We start from the raw sequence: 16,276 nt of genomic DNA, 5'->3' as shown, positions 1-16,276 counted from the left end.
GTTGAATTTTCACCTTCCTGCCCAGGTCTATGTTTGCAAATCTGACCTGTGTCACTTTATGTGCTAATAACTCAGGAATGTTTTACTTATTTAACCGATTCTGAGAATGTTTTGTGGTGTACAAGGTTCGGGTTATCTAAGAATTCTCTTATGGATTCCGCTGCCGCTGACCATAACTTATGGTCCGTCATGGCGGAATGCATAACGGAATTCTTAGATATCCTGAACCTTGTATGCCGAACTTGAAAACAGAATTTCGCTCATCACTAGTGGTGACACATTGTACTTCATGTTAGCTGTAAATTTGGGTCAATATTTGTTTCCTTTATTTATCAAAAATTTCTAAATTTACAGAAAATTTGGAGAAATTCACAATTTTCAAAATTTTAATTTCTCTACTTTTAAGACAGATAGTAATACCTCATTAAATAGTTATCAATCAACATTCCCCATATGTCTACTTTATGTTGGCATAATTTTTTAAAATGTCAATGAATTTTGTTAGGATGTTAGAAGGCTTAGAATTTTACAAGCCATTTTTAAAAATTTTCAGAAAAATTTCCAAAACCATTTTTTTAAGCACCAATTCAGTTATAAAGTGATTTTGAGAGGCATACGTAATGGAAACCACTCATAAATTACTACACCCATCACATTATTCAAAACTGATGTTACAGACTTTGTTAACCTTTGAGGTTTTCCTCAAGAATTGAAGGAAAATGGAGGTGAAATTTCATATTTTTTGCAGATTTTTTTATGTTAAGAATTTTTTTCCCTGTAACACAACAAGGATTAAAATAAAAATAAACCCCAGTCTGTATATTACTCTGATTCTACAGTTTACAGAAACATCCCATATGTGGTCGTACATTGCTCTATGGGCACCTGGTAGTGGTCAGAAGGGAAAAAGGGCCATATGAAAAAGGGCAGATTTTGCTAGAATAGTTTTTGGTGCTCCATGTTGTATTTTAAGAGACCAACCTACAGTGGAAAACCCCCAAAACTGACACCATTTTGGAAACTACACCCTCAAAGAATTTAGTAAGGGGTGTACTGAGCACTTTGACCCCACAGGCCTTTTAAAGAATTTAGAAAAAATTGGCTATGAAAATGAAAAGTTTCATTTCTTCTAATAAAATATTGCTTTAGCCCCAAATTTTTAATTTTCACAAGGCGTAAGAGGAGAAAAAGTAGTACATATTCTGTTACCCATTTTTTCCTCAATATAGCAACACCCTATATGTGGTCGTAACTGCTGTAAGGGCATACTGCAGGACTCAGAAGGAAAGGAGTGCCATATGCCTTTTGCAGCGCAGATTTTGATGGATTGTTTTACAGGCAGCATGTTTGTATTCACAGTTTCTGGGGTACTAGTATAGCTATTTTCTGACAACCATATGTTTTTTTCCCCATGTGAGGATTTATTTTTTGCGGGATGAGTTGCCACCATCATTGGTTTTATTTTGGGACATATACAACTTTCGGATCAATTTTTATTTCTCGTTTTAGGAAGCAAGATAAAGAAATGCAGCAATCCGTCATTGCTTTTTGGGCTTCGTTTTTGCGGCGTACACCATGATGGAAAAGTGACACGTTATCTTTATTCTGCTGGTCAGTACGATTACACAGATACTAAGTTTATAAATTAAATTTTGTAAATTTTACCACTTTTTCACAAAGCATTGTTATAGATAAAAATCATGTTTTTGCATCACCATTTTCTGAAAGCCATAATTTTTTAATTTTTTGGGCGATTGTTTTTTGCGAGATAAGGTGACATTTTCATTTGTACTATTTTGGGGATGTGACAAAAAATGACTGTTCTCGCACTTTTTATTTATTTATTATTTAATTTTTTTTAGGGCAATTGTCTTAGGTAGGGGCTCATTTTTTGCAGGATGAGATGACGGTTTGAGTGGTACCATTTTGGGGTACATATGTCTTTTTGATCGCTTGGTATTGCGTGTTTTGTAGAGGCAAGGTGACCAAAAATTTGCTGTTTTAGCACTGTTTTTATTTTTATTTATTTTTTTTGTGGCGTCCACCTGACGGGGTCGATATGGACGTGGCAATACCTAATATGTCTATTTTAATTTTTTCCCCATTTTTACAATTTTATATGTAAAACACTTTTTTTTTTAAACTTTTTTTTGTGTCCCACTGTGGGACTTTTGTGGGTCTGATCCCCTCTGCAATGCATTACAATACATATGTATTGTCATGCATTGTCTGTCAGTGTATTACCAGTGTAATACACAGACAGTTTGCTGTGAGACCCAACCAGGGGGCTGGGTTTCATAGGCTTCCATAGAAGGCTAGCCCTGAGGCCTATGGAAGGCATCGGGCTGCCTTCACACCGATCAAGTCCCCGTCACTGCACAGTGGGGACCGTACCCTCTACAAACACCTTCTAGAAGGGGTTAATCTGCCGGCATCGGATTTGATAGCGATGCCGGCGGATACAGCAAGGGCCCAGCTGTCAGTGAAAGCCATGGACCATGGCTTTTGCTGTGGGATGCGACTAAGAAAATTTCAGGAAAGACCAACTAGAGCAGCTGAACTTTATTTGGGGTTAATCAGAGGCACTTTAAATGATGGCAGGTGTATGCTGACTCCTATTTAACATGATTTTGAATGTGATTGCTTAATTCTGAACACAGCTACATCCCCAGTTATAAGCACATTTATGCAACCACATTATTTTAGTTATTTTTGTTTTCTTCCCTCCATCTAAAAGATTTCAGTTTGTTTTTCAATTGAGTGGTACAGTTTATAGGTCACATTAAAGGTGGAAAAAGTTCTGAAATGATTTATCTTTTTCTCATTTTTTAACATCAGAGAAACCTAACATTTTAACAGGGGTGTGTAGACTTTTTATATCCACTGTATATTATCTTCACTATGCACCCTTTATATATTTTTTTTTTCTTCACTGTGCCCCCTTTATATACACCATCTTTACTGTGCCCCACTTATATACACCATCTTCACTGTGCCCCCTTTAAATACATCTTCTTCACTGCACCCCCTTTATATACACCATCTTTACTGTGCCCTCTTTGTATACACCATCTTCACTGAACCCCCTTTATACACTGCGTGCAGAATTATTAGGCAAATGAGTATTTTGACCACATCATCCTCTTTATGCATGTTGTCTTACTCCAAGCTGTATAGGCTCGAAAGCCTACTACCAATTAAGCATGTTAGGTGATGTGCATCTCTGTAATGAGAAGGGGTGTGGTCTAATGACATCAACACCCTATATTAGGTGTGCATAATTATTAGGCAACTTCCTGTCCTTTGGCAAAATGGGTCAAAAGAAGGATTTGACAGGCTCAGAAAAGTCAAAAATAGTGAGATATCTTGCAGAGGGATGCAGCACTCTTAAAATTGCAAAGCTTCTGAAGCGTGATCATCGAACAATCAAGCGTTTCATTCAAAATAGTCAACAGGGTCGCAAGAAGCGTGTGGAAAAACCAAGGCGCAAAATAACTGCCCATGAACTGAGAAAAGTCAAGCGTGCAGCTGCCAAGATGCCACTTGCCACCAGTTTGGCCATATTTCAGAGCTGCAACATCACTGGAGTGCCCAAAAGCACAAGGTGTGCAATACTCAGAGACATGGCCAAGGTAAGAAAGGCTGAAAGACGACCACCACTGAACAAGACACACAAGCTGAAACGTTAAGACTGGGCCAAGAAATATCTCAAGACTGATTTTTCTAAGGTTTTATGGACTGATGAAATTCGAGTGAGTCTTGATGGGCCAGATGGATGGGCCCGTGGCTGGATTGGTAAAGGGCAGAGAGCTCCAGTCCGACTCAGACGCCAGCAAGGTGGAGGTGGAGTACTGGTTTGGGCTGGTATCATCAAAGATGAGCTTGTGGGGCCTTTTCGGGTTAAGGATGGAGTCAAGCTCAACTCCCAGTCCTACTGCCAGTTTCTGGAAGACACCTTCTTCAAGCAGTGGTACAGGAAGAAGTCTGCATCCTTCAAGAAAAACATGATTTTCATGCAGGACAATGCTCCATCACACGCGTCCAAGTACTCCACAGCGTGGCTGGCAAGAAAGGGTATAAAAGAAGAAAATCTAATGACATGGACTCCTTGTTCACCTGATCTGAACCCCATTGAGAACCTGTGGTCCATCATTAAATGTGAGATTTACAAGGAGGGAAAACAGTACACCTCTCTGAACAGTGTCTGGGAGGCTGTGGTTGCTGCTGCACGCAATGTTGATGGTGAACAGATCAAAACACTGACAGAATCCATGGATGGCAGGCTTTTGAGTGTCCTTGCAAAGAAAGGTGGCTATATTGGTCACTGATTTGTTTTTGTTTTGTTTTTGAATGTCAGAAATGTATATTTGTGAATGTTGAGATGTTATATTGGTTTCACTGGTAAAAATAAATAATTGAAATGGGTATATATTTGTTTTTTGTTAAGTTGCCTAATAATTATGCACAGTAATAGTCACCTGCACACACAGATATCCCCCTAAAATAGCTAAAACTAAAAACAAACTAAAAACTACTTCCAAAAATATTCAGCTTTGATATTAATGAGTTTTTTGGGTTCATTGAGAACATGGTTGTTGTTCAATAATAAAATTATTCCTCAAAAATACAACTTGCCTAATAATTCTGCACTCCCTGTATACACCATCTTTACTGTGCCCCCTTTGTATACACCATCTTCACTGTGCCCCCTTTGTATACACCATCTTCACTGTGCCCCCTTTAAATACATCTTCTTCACTGTACCCCCTTTATATACACCAGCTTTACTGTGCCCCATTTATATACACCATCTTCACTGTGCCCCCTTTAAATACATCATCTTCACTGTGCCACCATGAAGGAGCAATGCAGGCCTGGCCTCTTTTGATGGCTCTGCTCCTGTGAACATTGTGGGCAGCACGATAACATCATCGCGTCACCTACATCATGGAAATATGCCAGCCGGGCAGTGAACCAGCTGTTCTCTTGTCCCGTTGGCACTGTGAAGTGTTCAATTGTATATGCGTCCTATGGGCGCAAACACAGTTGAGTGCAGGGACCCCAGAAACTGAATGAGTCGACCTGGTAACTGGGGGCCCCCTAGCAATGGTTCACTGCGGGGCCTTGCTCCAAGTGGACCATTGTTAATCTGGCCCTGGGGGGACCTTGATATGTACTGGGCATCGGCCCAGGGGGCATATGCCACCCTACCCCCTGGCCCGGACTGCCCCTGCCTGTGTGTCAGGAGGACCAGTAAGTATAGATCAGCTATTCTGATCCTTTAAAAAATCATTGGCCAGACAACCCATTTAATTTGGTGGGAGTTACTTGACTTTAGTCAAACACTGTACCTGTAGCTTAGCATTTTATAAATTGGGGATAAAGATTATGACCCCCCCAATCCCTTCCACATACATACACCTATAACATAACTACAACCCCCCCATTAAATTTAACATAACATACTGTACATACAACTATACTACTCACATACCTAGTACTGCTCTATCACACACATGCATAGTAACCCTGTAGAGCACACAAACCGTACTGCTACATTGCCCACATATATAGTACTGCTATATGATACATAAATGTATATATTGCTTACACACATACATGTAAATGTATATATATACACACACATTACATACACATGTACAAATTGCAAACAAATTGATACAAAATAAAAATATATATTACACATGCATGACACAAACATACATACAGCACACATTACACACAGATATACAAATTACATACACATACATTTCACGTGCATACATATTCCACATGCATATATACATACATATACTTACACAAAATACAGACACAAATATAGATAGACACATTGGGGCACATTTATTAAGACCTGCTTAATAAAGCCCCATAGCTGGCAGTGGAACGTCTAAGTTATGAAAAGGGCGCAGGCCTGTCCCCACCCAGACCACGCCCACAATTGTAGACCTGGCGTTAGTGGGGAAAAGTCACAGATAGCGGCACAACGGTTATCTGCGCCTGAGATACACCTAATTTAGTCATATTTCAGAATAATAAATAACCCCCATCATACATATACTTAGCACTCTAACACAGCTGTCACATCCCTGAACAGGAGAAGTAGCTGTGGTGACCAGAACAGAGCCTGATCCTACCAAAGCTGTACTCTGCATACATTCCTCCCTGTCCTGTCAGTCCTGACACAGATGCTACCTGGATCAAGTTACAACAGCTACAGTGGGGGAAATAATTATTTGACCCCTCACTGATTTTGTAAGTTTGTCCAATGACAAAGAAATGAAAAGTCTCAGAACAGTATCATTTCAATGGTAGGTTTATTGTAACAGTGGCAGATAGCACATCAAAAGGAAAATCGAAAAAATAACTTTAAATAAAAGATAGCAACTGATTTGCATTTCATTGAGTGAAATAAGTATTTGAACCCTCTAACAAAAAAAGACTTAATACTTGGTGGAAAAACCCTTGTTTGCAAGCACAGAGGTCAAACGTTTCTTGTAATTGATGACCAAGTTTGCGCACATTTTAGGAGGAATGTTGGTCCACTCCTCTTTGCAGATCATCTCTAAATCCCTAAGGTTTCGAGGCTGTCTCTGTGCAACTCTGAGCTTGAGCTCCCTCCATAGGTTTTCGATTGGATTAAGGTCCGGAGACTGACTAGGCCACTCCATGACCTTAATGTGCTTCTTCTTGAGCCACTCCTTTGTTGCCTTTGCTGTATGTTTTGGGTCATTGTCGTGCTGGAACACCCATCCACGACCCATTTTCAGTTTCCTGGCAGAGGGAAGGAGGTTGTCGCTCAGGATTTCACGATACATGGCTCCGTCCATTTTCCCGTTTATGCGAATAAGTTGTCCTGTGCCCTTAGCAGAAAAACACCCCCAAAGCAAAATGTTTCCACCCCCATGCTTGACGGTGGGGACGGTGTTTTGGGGGTCATAGGCAGCATTTTTCTTCCTCCAAACACAGCGAGTTGAGTTAATGCCAAAGAGCTCTATTTTGGTCTCATCAGACCACAGCACCTTCTCCCAGTCACTCTCTGAATCATTCAGGTGTTCATTGGCAAACTTCAGACGGGCCTGCACATGTGCCTTCCTGAGCAGGGGGACCTTGCGAGCCCTGCAGGATTTTAATCCATTGCGGTGTAATGTGTTTCCAATGGTTTTCTTGGTGACTGTGGTCCCTGCTAATTTGAGGTCATTAACTAACTCCTCCCGTGTAGTTCTAGGATGCTTTTTCACCTTTCTCAGAACCATTGACACCCCACGAGGTGAGATATTGCGTGGAGCCCCAGAGCGAGGTCGATTGATGGTCATTTTGTGCTCCTTCCATTTTCGAACAATCGCACCAACAGTTGTCACCTTCTCTCCCAGCTTCTTGCTAATGGTTTTGTAGCCCATTCCAGCCTTGTGCAGGTCTACAATTTTGTCTCTGACATCCTTGGACAGCTCTTTGGTCTTTCCCATGTTGGAGAGTTTGGAGTCTGCTTGATTGATTGATTCTGTGGACAGGTGTCTTTTATACAGGTGACTAGTTAAGACAGGTGTCCTTAATGAGGGTGACTAATTGAGTAGAAGTGTCTAACCACTCTGTGGGAGCCAGAACTCTTAATGGTTGGTAGGGGTTCAAATACTTATTTCACTCAATGAAATGCAAATCAGTTGCTATCTTTTATTTAAAGTTATTTTTTCGATTTTCCTTTTGATGTGCTATCTGCCACTGTTACAATAAACCTACCATTGAAATGATACTGTTCTGAGACTTTTCATTTCTTTGTCATTGGACAAACTTACAAAATCAGCGAGGGGTCAAATAATTATTTCCCCCACTGTACTAAAGGTGACCAGAACCAGACAGACCTCCTAGAGTGGCCGACCTCCAGTAAGGATCATAGTTGCTTGGTCCCAGCTGAAGAGTTTGTTATCTAGTGTTCCAGGGCCAGCGCTTACTCATTCTGCTGCACTGAGATGAACATCTGTCGATGGATAACACATGACCGCTGCAGCCAGTCACAGTCTGCAGCGGTAAACTACTCCCTTTTGTCACATGACCAGTTGTTGAAACATGTTACTGCTGCAACCTATGATTGGCTTCAGCGTCACATTACCACACATCGACAATGTTGATCTGCAGCAGGGAGAGGACGAGCCAACATGGGAGCTTTAGACAGAGCATTAGACACCGGACCCAGTAGCCAGGACCAAGTGAGTATTATCTGCACCATGGGTCAGACACTCTGGAAGGTCTGTCTGACTTTTGGATAACCCCTTTAAGGAGTTCTGATTGCTGATATAGGACAGAGAAGACAGACCTCCCCCTGCAGTCATTTCAGTGCAGAGGTGTACTGCAATATACTGAAGTAGCAGAGCTGAAGTTGACATTTTAAAGTTTATTCAGTTAACGATCATAACTCACTGCAGAGGAGTAACTTAAAGCTGCTGGTCCCCATGCAACATCTATAACAGGGCTCCTATCTACCATACACCATTTATAATACTGGTGTCTTCATATATTATAGGGAACCTTTGGGTCCTGTCAAGCATCTGGGCCAATGCTAAGATACAGTTATTCAGAAAACCTACCTTCAGTCCTATGAAAAATAAAAGAAACACATTCTGATATCACATCACATGACAAATAGCAAACTCTGATCTTCTGCATTGATAAACTCAGTTGGACTACTACTATTACTACTACTTAAAGGGAACCTGTCATGTGGATATTTGATTATAATCTAACTAATTATATACAATCATTAACTACTAAAAAGTACCTTAGATGTATTCACTTACTGGTGTGACAGATGGTTACCTCATAATATACACACAAAGATGCCGCATGCTAATGAGCTGATTGGAGTCCAGCGTGATGTCATTGAGTCCAGCGTATATTTAATTCAGAGCTATAGCCACTCCCCTGCCCACCTGCTGCTGATTCATATGGAAACAAACTGTCATTCAGCAGCAGGTGGGCGGGGAGAGTCAGGAGCTCATGAATATTCATGACTCATCATTATCAGCTGGAGCTTTTCAATACAAGATGTTGGCAGATTGACTGGGTCAATTAAAGAAAGTGACCCAGCATTGTGCTAAGAGAATCAATCACTTATTTATGTTGCCCTTAGTTAGGACACCATAAAACTGGTGACAGGTTCCCTTTAATTAACATTAATTCCACTACTAGCACCATACTTGTAACATAATATTATCTACATTATGATGTTGTGTATTTTATTACCTTTTGTGCTCTCCGTTTGTCTGTTCGTTGGTTCTGGTGGTAGATCCTGCTGAAGTTGGAGACTATTACAGGTACTGGTAATGCAATGACCAACACACCACTCAGGGAACATACGGAACCGAATAACTTCCCAGCTATAGTCTTTGGAACCATATCACCGTACCTACAGAAAACAAACCAACATATGGAGCGAATTCAGAAATTTGATCAACATGCAATTTAAATGCACTGAGCCGCTCACCAAAAAGAATCCCATTTATTAACGTCTTCCTCATTCTGTGCTACGTTAACATCCAAAATACAGCAGAATATAACAAATGTCAAAACAACCTATTAGTAAAAGAACTGGAACAATTATCTGTCTTGGGACTGGATTAATGAAATGCAGAACAGAAAGCAAAGAATGCTGTGCCAAGTTTCCTGTTTGGCAGATATTGTTAGATTTATTCGGTAGTTAAATTAATATACATTGCGTTATTTTATGTTACACGTGCACTGTACTGTATGCTTTGTCAGTTTATGAATAAAAAAAAAAATTTGTCTCCTTAGTTCTTGTAGTGCAAAAGTACCAATTTGGTCAGAATCAAAATTTAAAGGGTTTCTGTCACCTGAAAAATGGGTATTAAGCTGGCTGACATTAGCGATGTGCTAATGTCAGCTGAACATAACTATATTAGTGTCATCTCACTGCCTGAAGCCTTTATTAAGAAAACAAACTTTTATAACATGTTAATTAGCTTCTAGGAGCAGGGGGGGGGGGGTCGTTGCACCTGCTCCTAGAGACTCCATTTGCCCACCTCTTTTCACGCCCTTCTTCTCTTGATTGACAGGGCCAGGCAACGCTGCTCTCCTCCCGCTGGCCGTGTCTGCAGTGTAAATCTCACGCTGTTCAGTATTCGGTGCAGGGAAGGACGCTCGGCGACTGCTGGCTTCCTCACTGCGCCTGCGCCGAATACTGAACGGTGCGAGATTTCAGGTGATTTTCAAGATGGCCCTCTATGAATGAATATCTACTTGTCACCATAACTGTCAGATTATGCATGTCAGGACTTCTTCCTCACAGTCTCATTTGATACACAGATTCAGCAGTCTCATTTGCGTAAAATGTGCATGTGAACAGTTTACAACCATAAGTTTACAGTGCAATGACATCTGCACATGCACTTTCATTTTGGGTCTCTAATGTTTAGGGTATGTTCACACGGCTGAATTTTCATGCAGATTTCAGAAAGGATTGAAATCCTTATGAAGTCCACATCCTACTGAGAACCGTCCTGCGAATATTTCGTGCAGATTTGAAATTCACGTAAACTAGTCACATCACCTTTAGACACTGTTTCTGCACAGAAACTGTGGTGGGTAGCCACGCTTGGATTAGACCCACTGAATCATGCAGATTTAGCCATGGCATCTGCTGCAAAAATGCCCTCACCCATTTACCGTATAAATTCCCAAACTACCCCAATGGTTTCCAGCATTGTTGTGCATGAAAACATAACAATAGATGAGATACAGAAGACACTGTGGAATGCATCTTATTCTGGCCGTATTATATGTAAAAAAAATATATATATATATATATATAAAAAATAACAAATTTTACTAATAAAAATCCCAGGAACTAAATACTGGACATTAGCAAGAGTGGGTGAAAATGATGCTATGGAACCGTTATGACTGGGGACCTGTATAGGCCTTATCTATTGTAAAATATTTTATTATAGCAATTTCCATGCACTATGCATACAAAGTACATTTCTGAAGCAAAATGCCCAGCAGATGGCATAATGAACCATTAAAAGCAAGTTCTTATCCCCTACCTCCAGAACGTACACAGACTGCCAATTACAAGCACACTAAAGCTCACACTCTGCGTACGGTGTTGGATCTTTATTTGCTGCAAATTGTAAGATTTTCTATACTGTGATTGTATAGTGCATTTCTTATAGAGAAATCATATCGCATATTTTCCACTTCACTCACTATACATCAATTAAAACGAACACCACAATCATATAGAGGTAAGTAGAGGTAAGTACAATCATATATTATTTGTAGAGGTAAGTACAATCATATAGTACATTTCTTCTACTGCATATTACAATTAAAGGGGAGATAGAAGGTGAATAGCATTGGTTAGTATAGAATCCGATTTCTACTACGATGGACCTGTGCCTCCTTTGGTTGAAACTATTGCCGTTAACGTTAAGCTTTCTTTTTGTACTGAAGGCGGTAATTGTTTTCGTCCCACATACATATGAGTCTTAAAGGACCGGGAACCCATTTCAATATTGCCAGAATTCAGGAATTTAAAATAAAACTTGTCCCTGGTGCTTCAGTTCTAGCACCAAACTCTATTCCCCTCTGCTCTGGAAGTGCGCTTAAAACTCTGTTCTCTGTAAACCGCTGACAGCTTAGCGGTGTATGGAGTACGGAGTACACATTTTATGAATGGGCAGCAGCAGCGCAGGGAGTATGGGCAAAAGCGCATATTGCTGCTCCTGCCCCTACCCCCTGGACAATTACTAACGATTACTCATGTGCTATGCCAGGAGTTAGTAAATCTCCAGGGCACGGCAGGAGCAGCAATGTGCACTCCTGTATGTATGTCTGCTGCTGCGGCCCCATCAGCTGTCAGCTGTGTACAGAGAACAGAGTTTTAAGCGCACCAGGTAACGGTGCCAGGTAAAAGTGTAGTAAAAATAGAAAATTAATAATAAAGTATATTAGAGATATTAGAGCATTAGGGATAACATATTCAAAGTTTATGCAAAGGTTTAGTTACTCTTTAAATGTTTTTTTATAATATCGTTAAAAAGAAGAATCTGCTACTGAAAGAAAACTGTACATTGAAAGTTCATGCAATAAACAAAGAAGCAGTACAGCCTCTTTTATACAACACGGCATACGGTATAAAATCTCACATTTATGTGTCTTGTCAGAAACCTTCACCTACACAGGGGCTATGGTGTGACAAAAAAAGGTCTCAGTTCAGACATCTGAAAGCCACCTGTTGTCACAGGTAAATGGTAAGGAAAAACACCAAATACACACCACAACGAATAGACAACAATCTAGGCCTCAAAAGCTAAGGAAGAGGGATGGTGACCTCCTAGTAATCCCTAGGCCTTTCCCTAACTCCTGCCAGTATGAGCAGATCCTGATGGTGGAAATACTCATACATCGGATATCTAAAGCCCTGCTAAAACTGACGAGCCCTAGGATAGGTAGCAGGGGATGAGACAGCTGGTTCCTTCCAGAATGAAGGAACCTGCGTCTCCCTGAGGCCTAGAAACAACACACACCAGATAAAAAGAAATAGCGAAGGCAACAAGTACTTAACTTAGAGATGTATGGAGAAGCAGGAGATTCAAGACAAACCAACACTAGCAACTCCAAGCAGAAACTATCAACTGCATGGTCAGCAGTGTGCGCCGAATCTAAATAGAGCCTCTTCACTGATAAAGAGTGGCACCTCAGGAGAGGTGAGATCCTGCCAAACAACAACATACATAGAGGGTAACAGAGAGACCTGTCAGATAGCCTCACGTGCAGCAAGTCTATCCGATCTTCTCACCTCTCTCACAGGAGGGACTGTGACAGTACCCCCCTTTCTATGGGTGGCCTCTGGACACCCAGGACCGACTTTATCAGGATGCGCCCTGTGAAAGGCTCTCACAAGGTGACTGGCATTCCCGTCTGTCGCAGGAACCCACATTCTTTCCTCTGGACTGTAACCCTTCCAGTGCACGAGGTACTGAAGAGATCCACGAAGAATAAATGAGTTTACTATCCCAGCAATCTGAAACTCAAGATTACCATCCACCATGACAGGAGGTGGTGGCAGGGAGGACGGTTCAGCAGGTTCAACATATCTTTTCAGCAATGACTTGTGAAACACATTATGCATCTTCAAAGCCTGTGGAAGCTTAAGACGAAAAGCAACCGGGTTAATAATGGCAGAGATCTTGTATGACCCAATAAACCTTGGCCCCAACTTCCAAGAGGGTGCCTTCAACTTAATGTTTCTTGTGGACAGCCACACAGAATTACCCACTCTCAGGTCCGGACCACTCATACGTCTCTTGTCAGCCATACATTTATACTTTTTGCCTATTTTATTTAAATTGTTTTGAATCTTCCGCCAAATAGATCGCAACGAAGAGGAGAATCTATCCTCTTCAGGTATACCAGACGTCTTAGTACCAGAAAATGTGCCAAACTGCGGATGGAACCCATATGCACCAAAAAACTATCAGTGGACTCCTGTCTACAGTTATTTATGGCAAACTCAGCCAACGACAAAAATGAAGACCACTCTTCTTGCTCCTCAGAGACAAAACATCTGAAATAAGTCTCCAGATTATGGTTAGTGTGCTCAGTCTGCCCGTTCGACTGAGGATGAAAGGCCGAAGAGAAGGACAATTGGACCCCCAGACGAGTACAGAACGCCTTCCAGAATCTGGAAACAAATTGAGTCCCTCTATCAGACACCACATCAGAGGGAATGCCGTGTAGTTTCACAATGTTATCGACAAACACTTGAGTGAGAGTTTTGGCATTAGGTAAACCTGATAATGGTATAAAGTGCGCCATCTTGCTGAAGCGGTCAACAACCACCAGAATCACAGTTTTCCCAGAAGAATTAGGCAAAGTTGTGATAAAGTCTATGGACAAATATGTCCAGGGTCAGGATGGGATAGACAAGGGAAGTAGAGATCCTGAAGGCTGAGTATACGCCACCTTAGCACGCGCATAAGTCTCACAAGCTGCCACATAGCCCTCAACACATTTACGTAACCCTAGCCACAAGAATCTTCGAGAAATGAGATCCACAGGTAGCAGGGGATTAGACAGCTGGTTCCTTCCAGAATGAAGGAACCTGCATCTCTCTGAGGCCTAGAAACAACACACACCAGATAATAAGAAATAGCGTAGGCAACAAGTACTTAGCTTAGAGATGGGCGTATCAAATCAGTGATACAGTCCTAACCTCAGTATCTGAGGAAAGGGATTTAGGGGTCATTATTTCAGAAGACTTAAAGGTAGGCAGACAATGTCATAGAGCAGTAGGAAATGCTAGCAGAATGCTTGGGTGTATAGGGAGAGGCATTACCAGTAGAAAGAGGGAGGTGCTCATGTCACTCTACAGAGCACTAGTGAGACCTCATTTGGAGTATTGTGCACAGTACTGGAGACAATATCTCCAGGAGGATATTGATACTTTGTAGAGAGTTCAGAGAAGAGCTACTAAACTGGTACATGGATTTAAAACTTACCAGGAAAGGTTAAAGGACCTTAACATGTATAGCTTGGAAGAAAGATGAGACAGAGGGGATATGATAGAAACTTTTAAATACATAAAGGGAATTTAACACGGTAAAGGAAGATAGAATATTTAAAAGAATAAAAACTGCTACAAGAGGACATAGTTTTAAATTAGAGGGGAAAAGGTTTAAAAGTAATATCAGGAAGTATTACTTTACTGAGAGAGTAGTGGATGCATGGACTAGCCTTCCTGCAGAAGTGGTAGCTGCAAATACAGTTAAGGAGTTTAAGCATGCATAGGATAGGCATAAGGCCATCCTTCATATAAGATAGGGCCAGGGGCTATTCATAGTATTCAGTATATTGGCAAGACTAGATGGGCCAAATGGTTCTTATCTGCCGACACATTCTATGTTTCTATGTATGGAGAAGCAGGAGATCCAAGACAAACCAGCACTAGCAACTCTAAGCAGAAACTATCAACCGCATAATCAGCAGTGTGAGGCAGATCTAAATAGAGCCTCATCACTGATAACGAGTGGCACCTGAGGAGAGGTGAGATCCTGCCAAACAACAACATACGAAGAGGAAAACAGAGAGACCAGTCAGATAGCCTCACGTGCAGCAAGTCTATCCGATCTTCTCACCTCTCTCACAGGAGGGACCGTGACACCTGTTGGCCATAGGTTATACATCTTTTACTGTATGGCACACATCAAATTGTATAACAATGCACTTCAAGAAAGGTCAGGGTGGACACATCCGTATACTGTTCATTAAGATTGAGAGATCTCAAAGTTATTCACAAGTAGCATTTAGTGCAATATACACTAGAAACCGAAAGTAAATATAGAAAGGGAAGACTTATTACTTTGATCCCGGGCACTACTTTATTGCTATTCTTTAATGAATTGGTGTGAACGATTATAAGTTCCTGACGGTTACTATTGTTTATATATTTTAATATATGGGACATACCCTTATTAAATCTTCTATATAAGAATTTACAACATATTATTAATATTTAGCCTGTGTAATGACCAGGATGGTGTGTTTCTTTCTGCTACCTTTCCTTTTAAAGTGATATTGTCTTTTTACATTTCTGTGATTTAATAAAATCTAATATTTTTTACTGGTACTCTGTGAGCTCCATTTTTTGTAGGTTTTTGTTACTAGAAACCGAAACAAGAATGCATTAATTGTAGCTTATAAAATCCGTGCACCCAGTACATGAACATAAACACATTTCCCTAGGTGCACAGGCTTTACTTGGGTGGCTAAGGAGGCAATTCACATTCTTTCATTGGAGTGGCTCATAAGTAGATGCACCTTGCATCCTAGTTGAAAGCCCAAAATTATAATGAGCCTGCACTATGACAGGAAGACATCAGATGCTATTTAGTCCTTAGTAAATTGGTTGTTGCATTCATATACCACTGGACCTACCAAATATTAAACAGAAACAGAAAACATAGTGGATTTCAAGTTATTTTCGTCTTTCCTTTTAATTTTATTAGAAAAATTACATGTGTCCATATAGTTCAGCCCACTAAGGTGATCTAGAGGAAGGAACCCCCCCCCCCCCCCCCCCGATGTTTTAAATGTAATAGAACAACCCTTTTTTTTAAAACTTTCATCACAGGTCAACATCCCAATTGTATGATAACCACGTTTTCTCAACAAGACTAGCCCTGTTGCCTTGTGCCCTGGTTTTGAATCCAACCACGGGCAACATCTGGAAGGGTTTTGTATG

At 40.8% G+C, this 16,276-nt stretch overlaps 1 protein-coding gene across 1 annotated transcript in view; it reads right to left on the bottom strand.

The window, feature by feature from the left end:
* The window catches only part of KCND2 (potassium voltage-gated channel subfamily D member 2), a 532,200-nt gene that overhangs the window by 94,230 nt on the left and 421,694 nt on the right, over positions 1-16,276 (bottom strand). The window contains exon 2 of the mRNA XM_040411532.1: positions 9,256-9,418. Within this exon, the coding sequence (XP_040267466.1) occupies positions 9,256-9,418 (163 nt within the window). The remainder of the gene's footprint in view (positions 1-9,255; positions 9,419-16,276) is intronic.

This window comes from Bufo bufo, chromosome 1 (genome assembly GCF_905171765.1).
Source record: "Bufo bufo chromosome 1, aBufBuf1.1, whole genome shotgun sequence".
Taxonomy (NCBI): Eukaryota; Metazoa; Chordata; class Amphibia; order Anura; family Bufonidae; genus Bufo; species Bufo bufo.
This window is presented reverse-complemented; position numbering and strand designations above follow the sequence as displayed.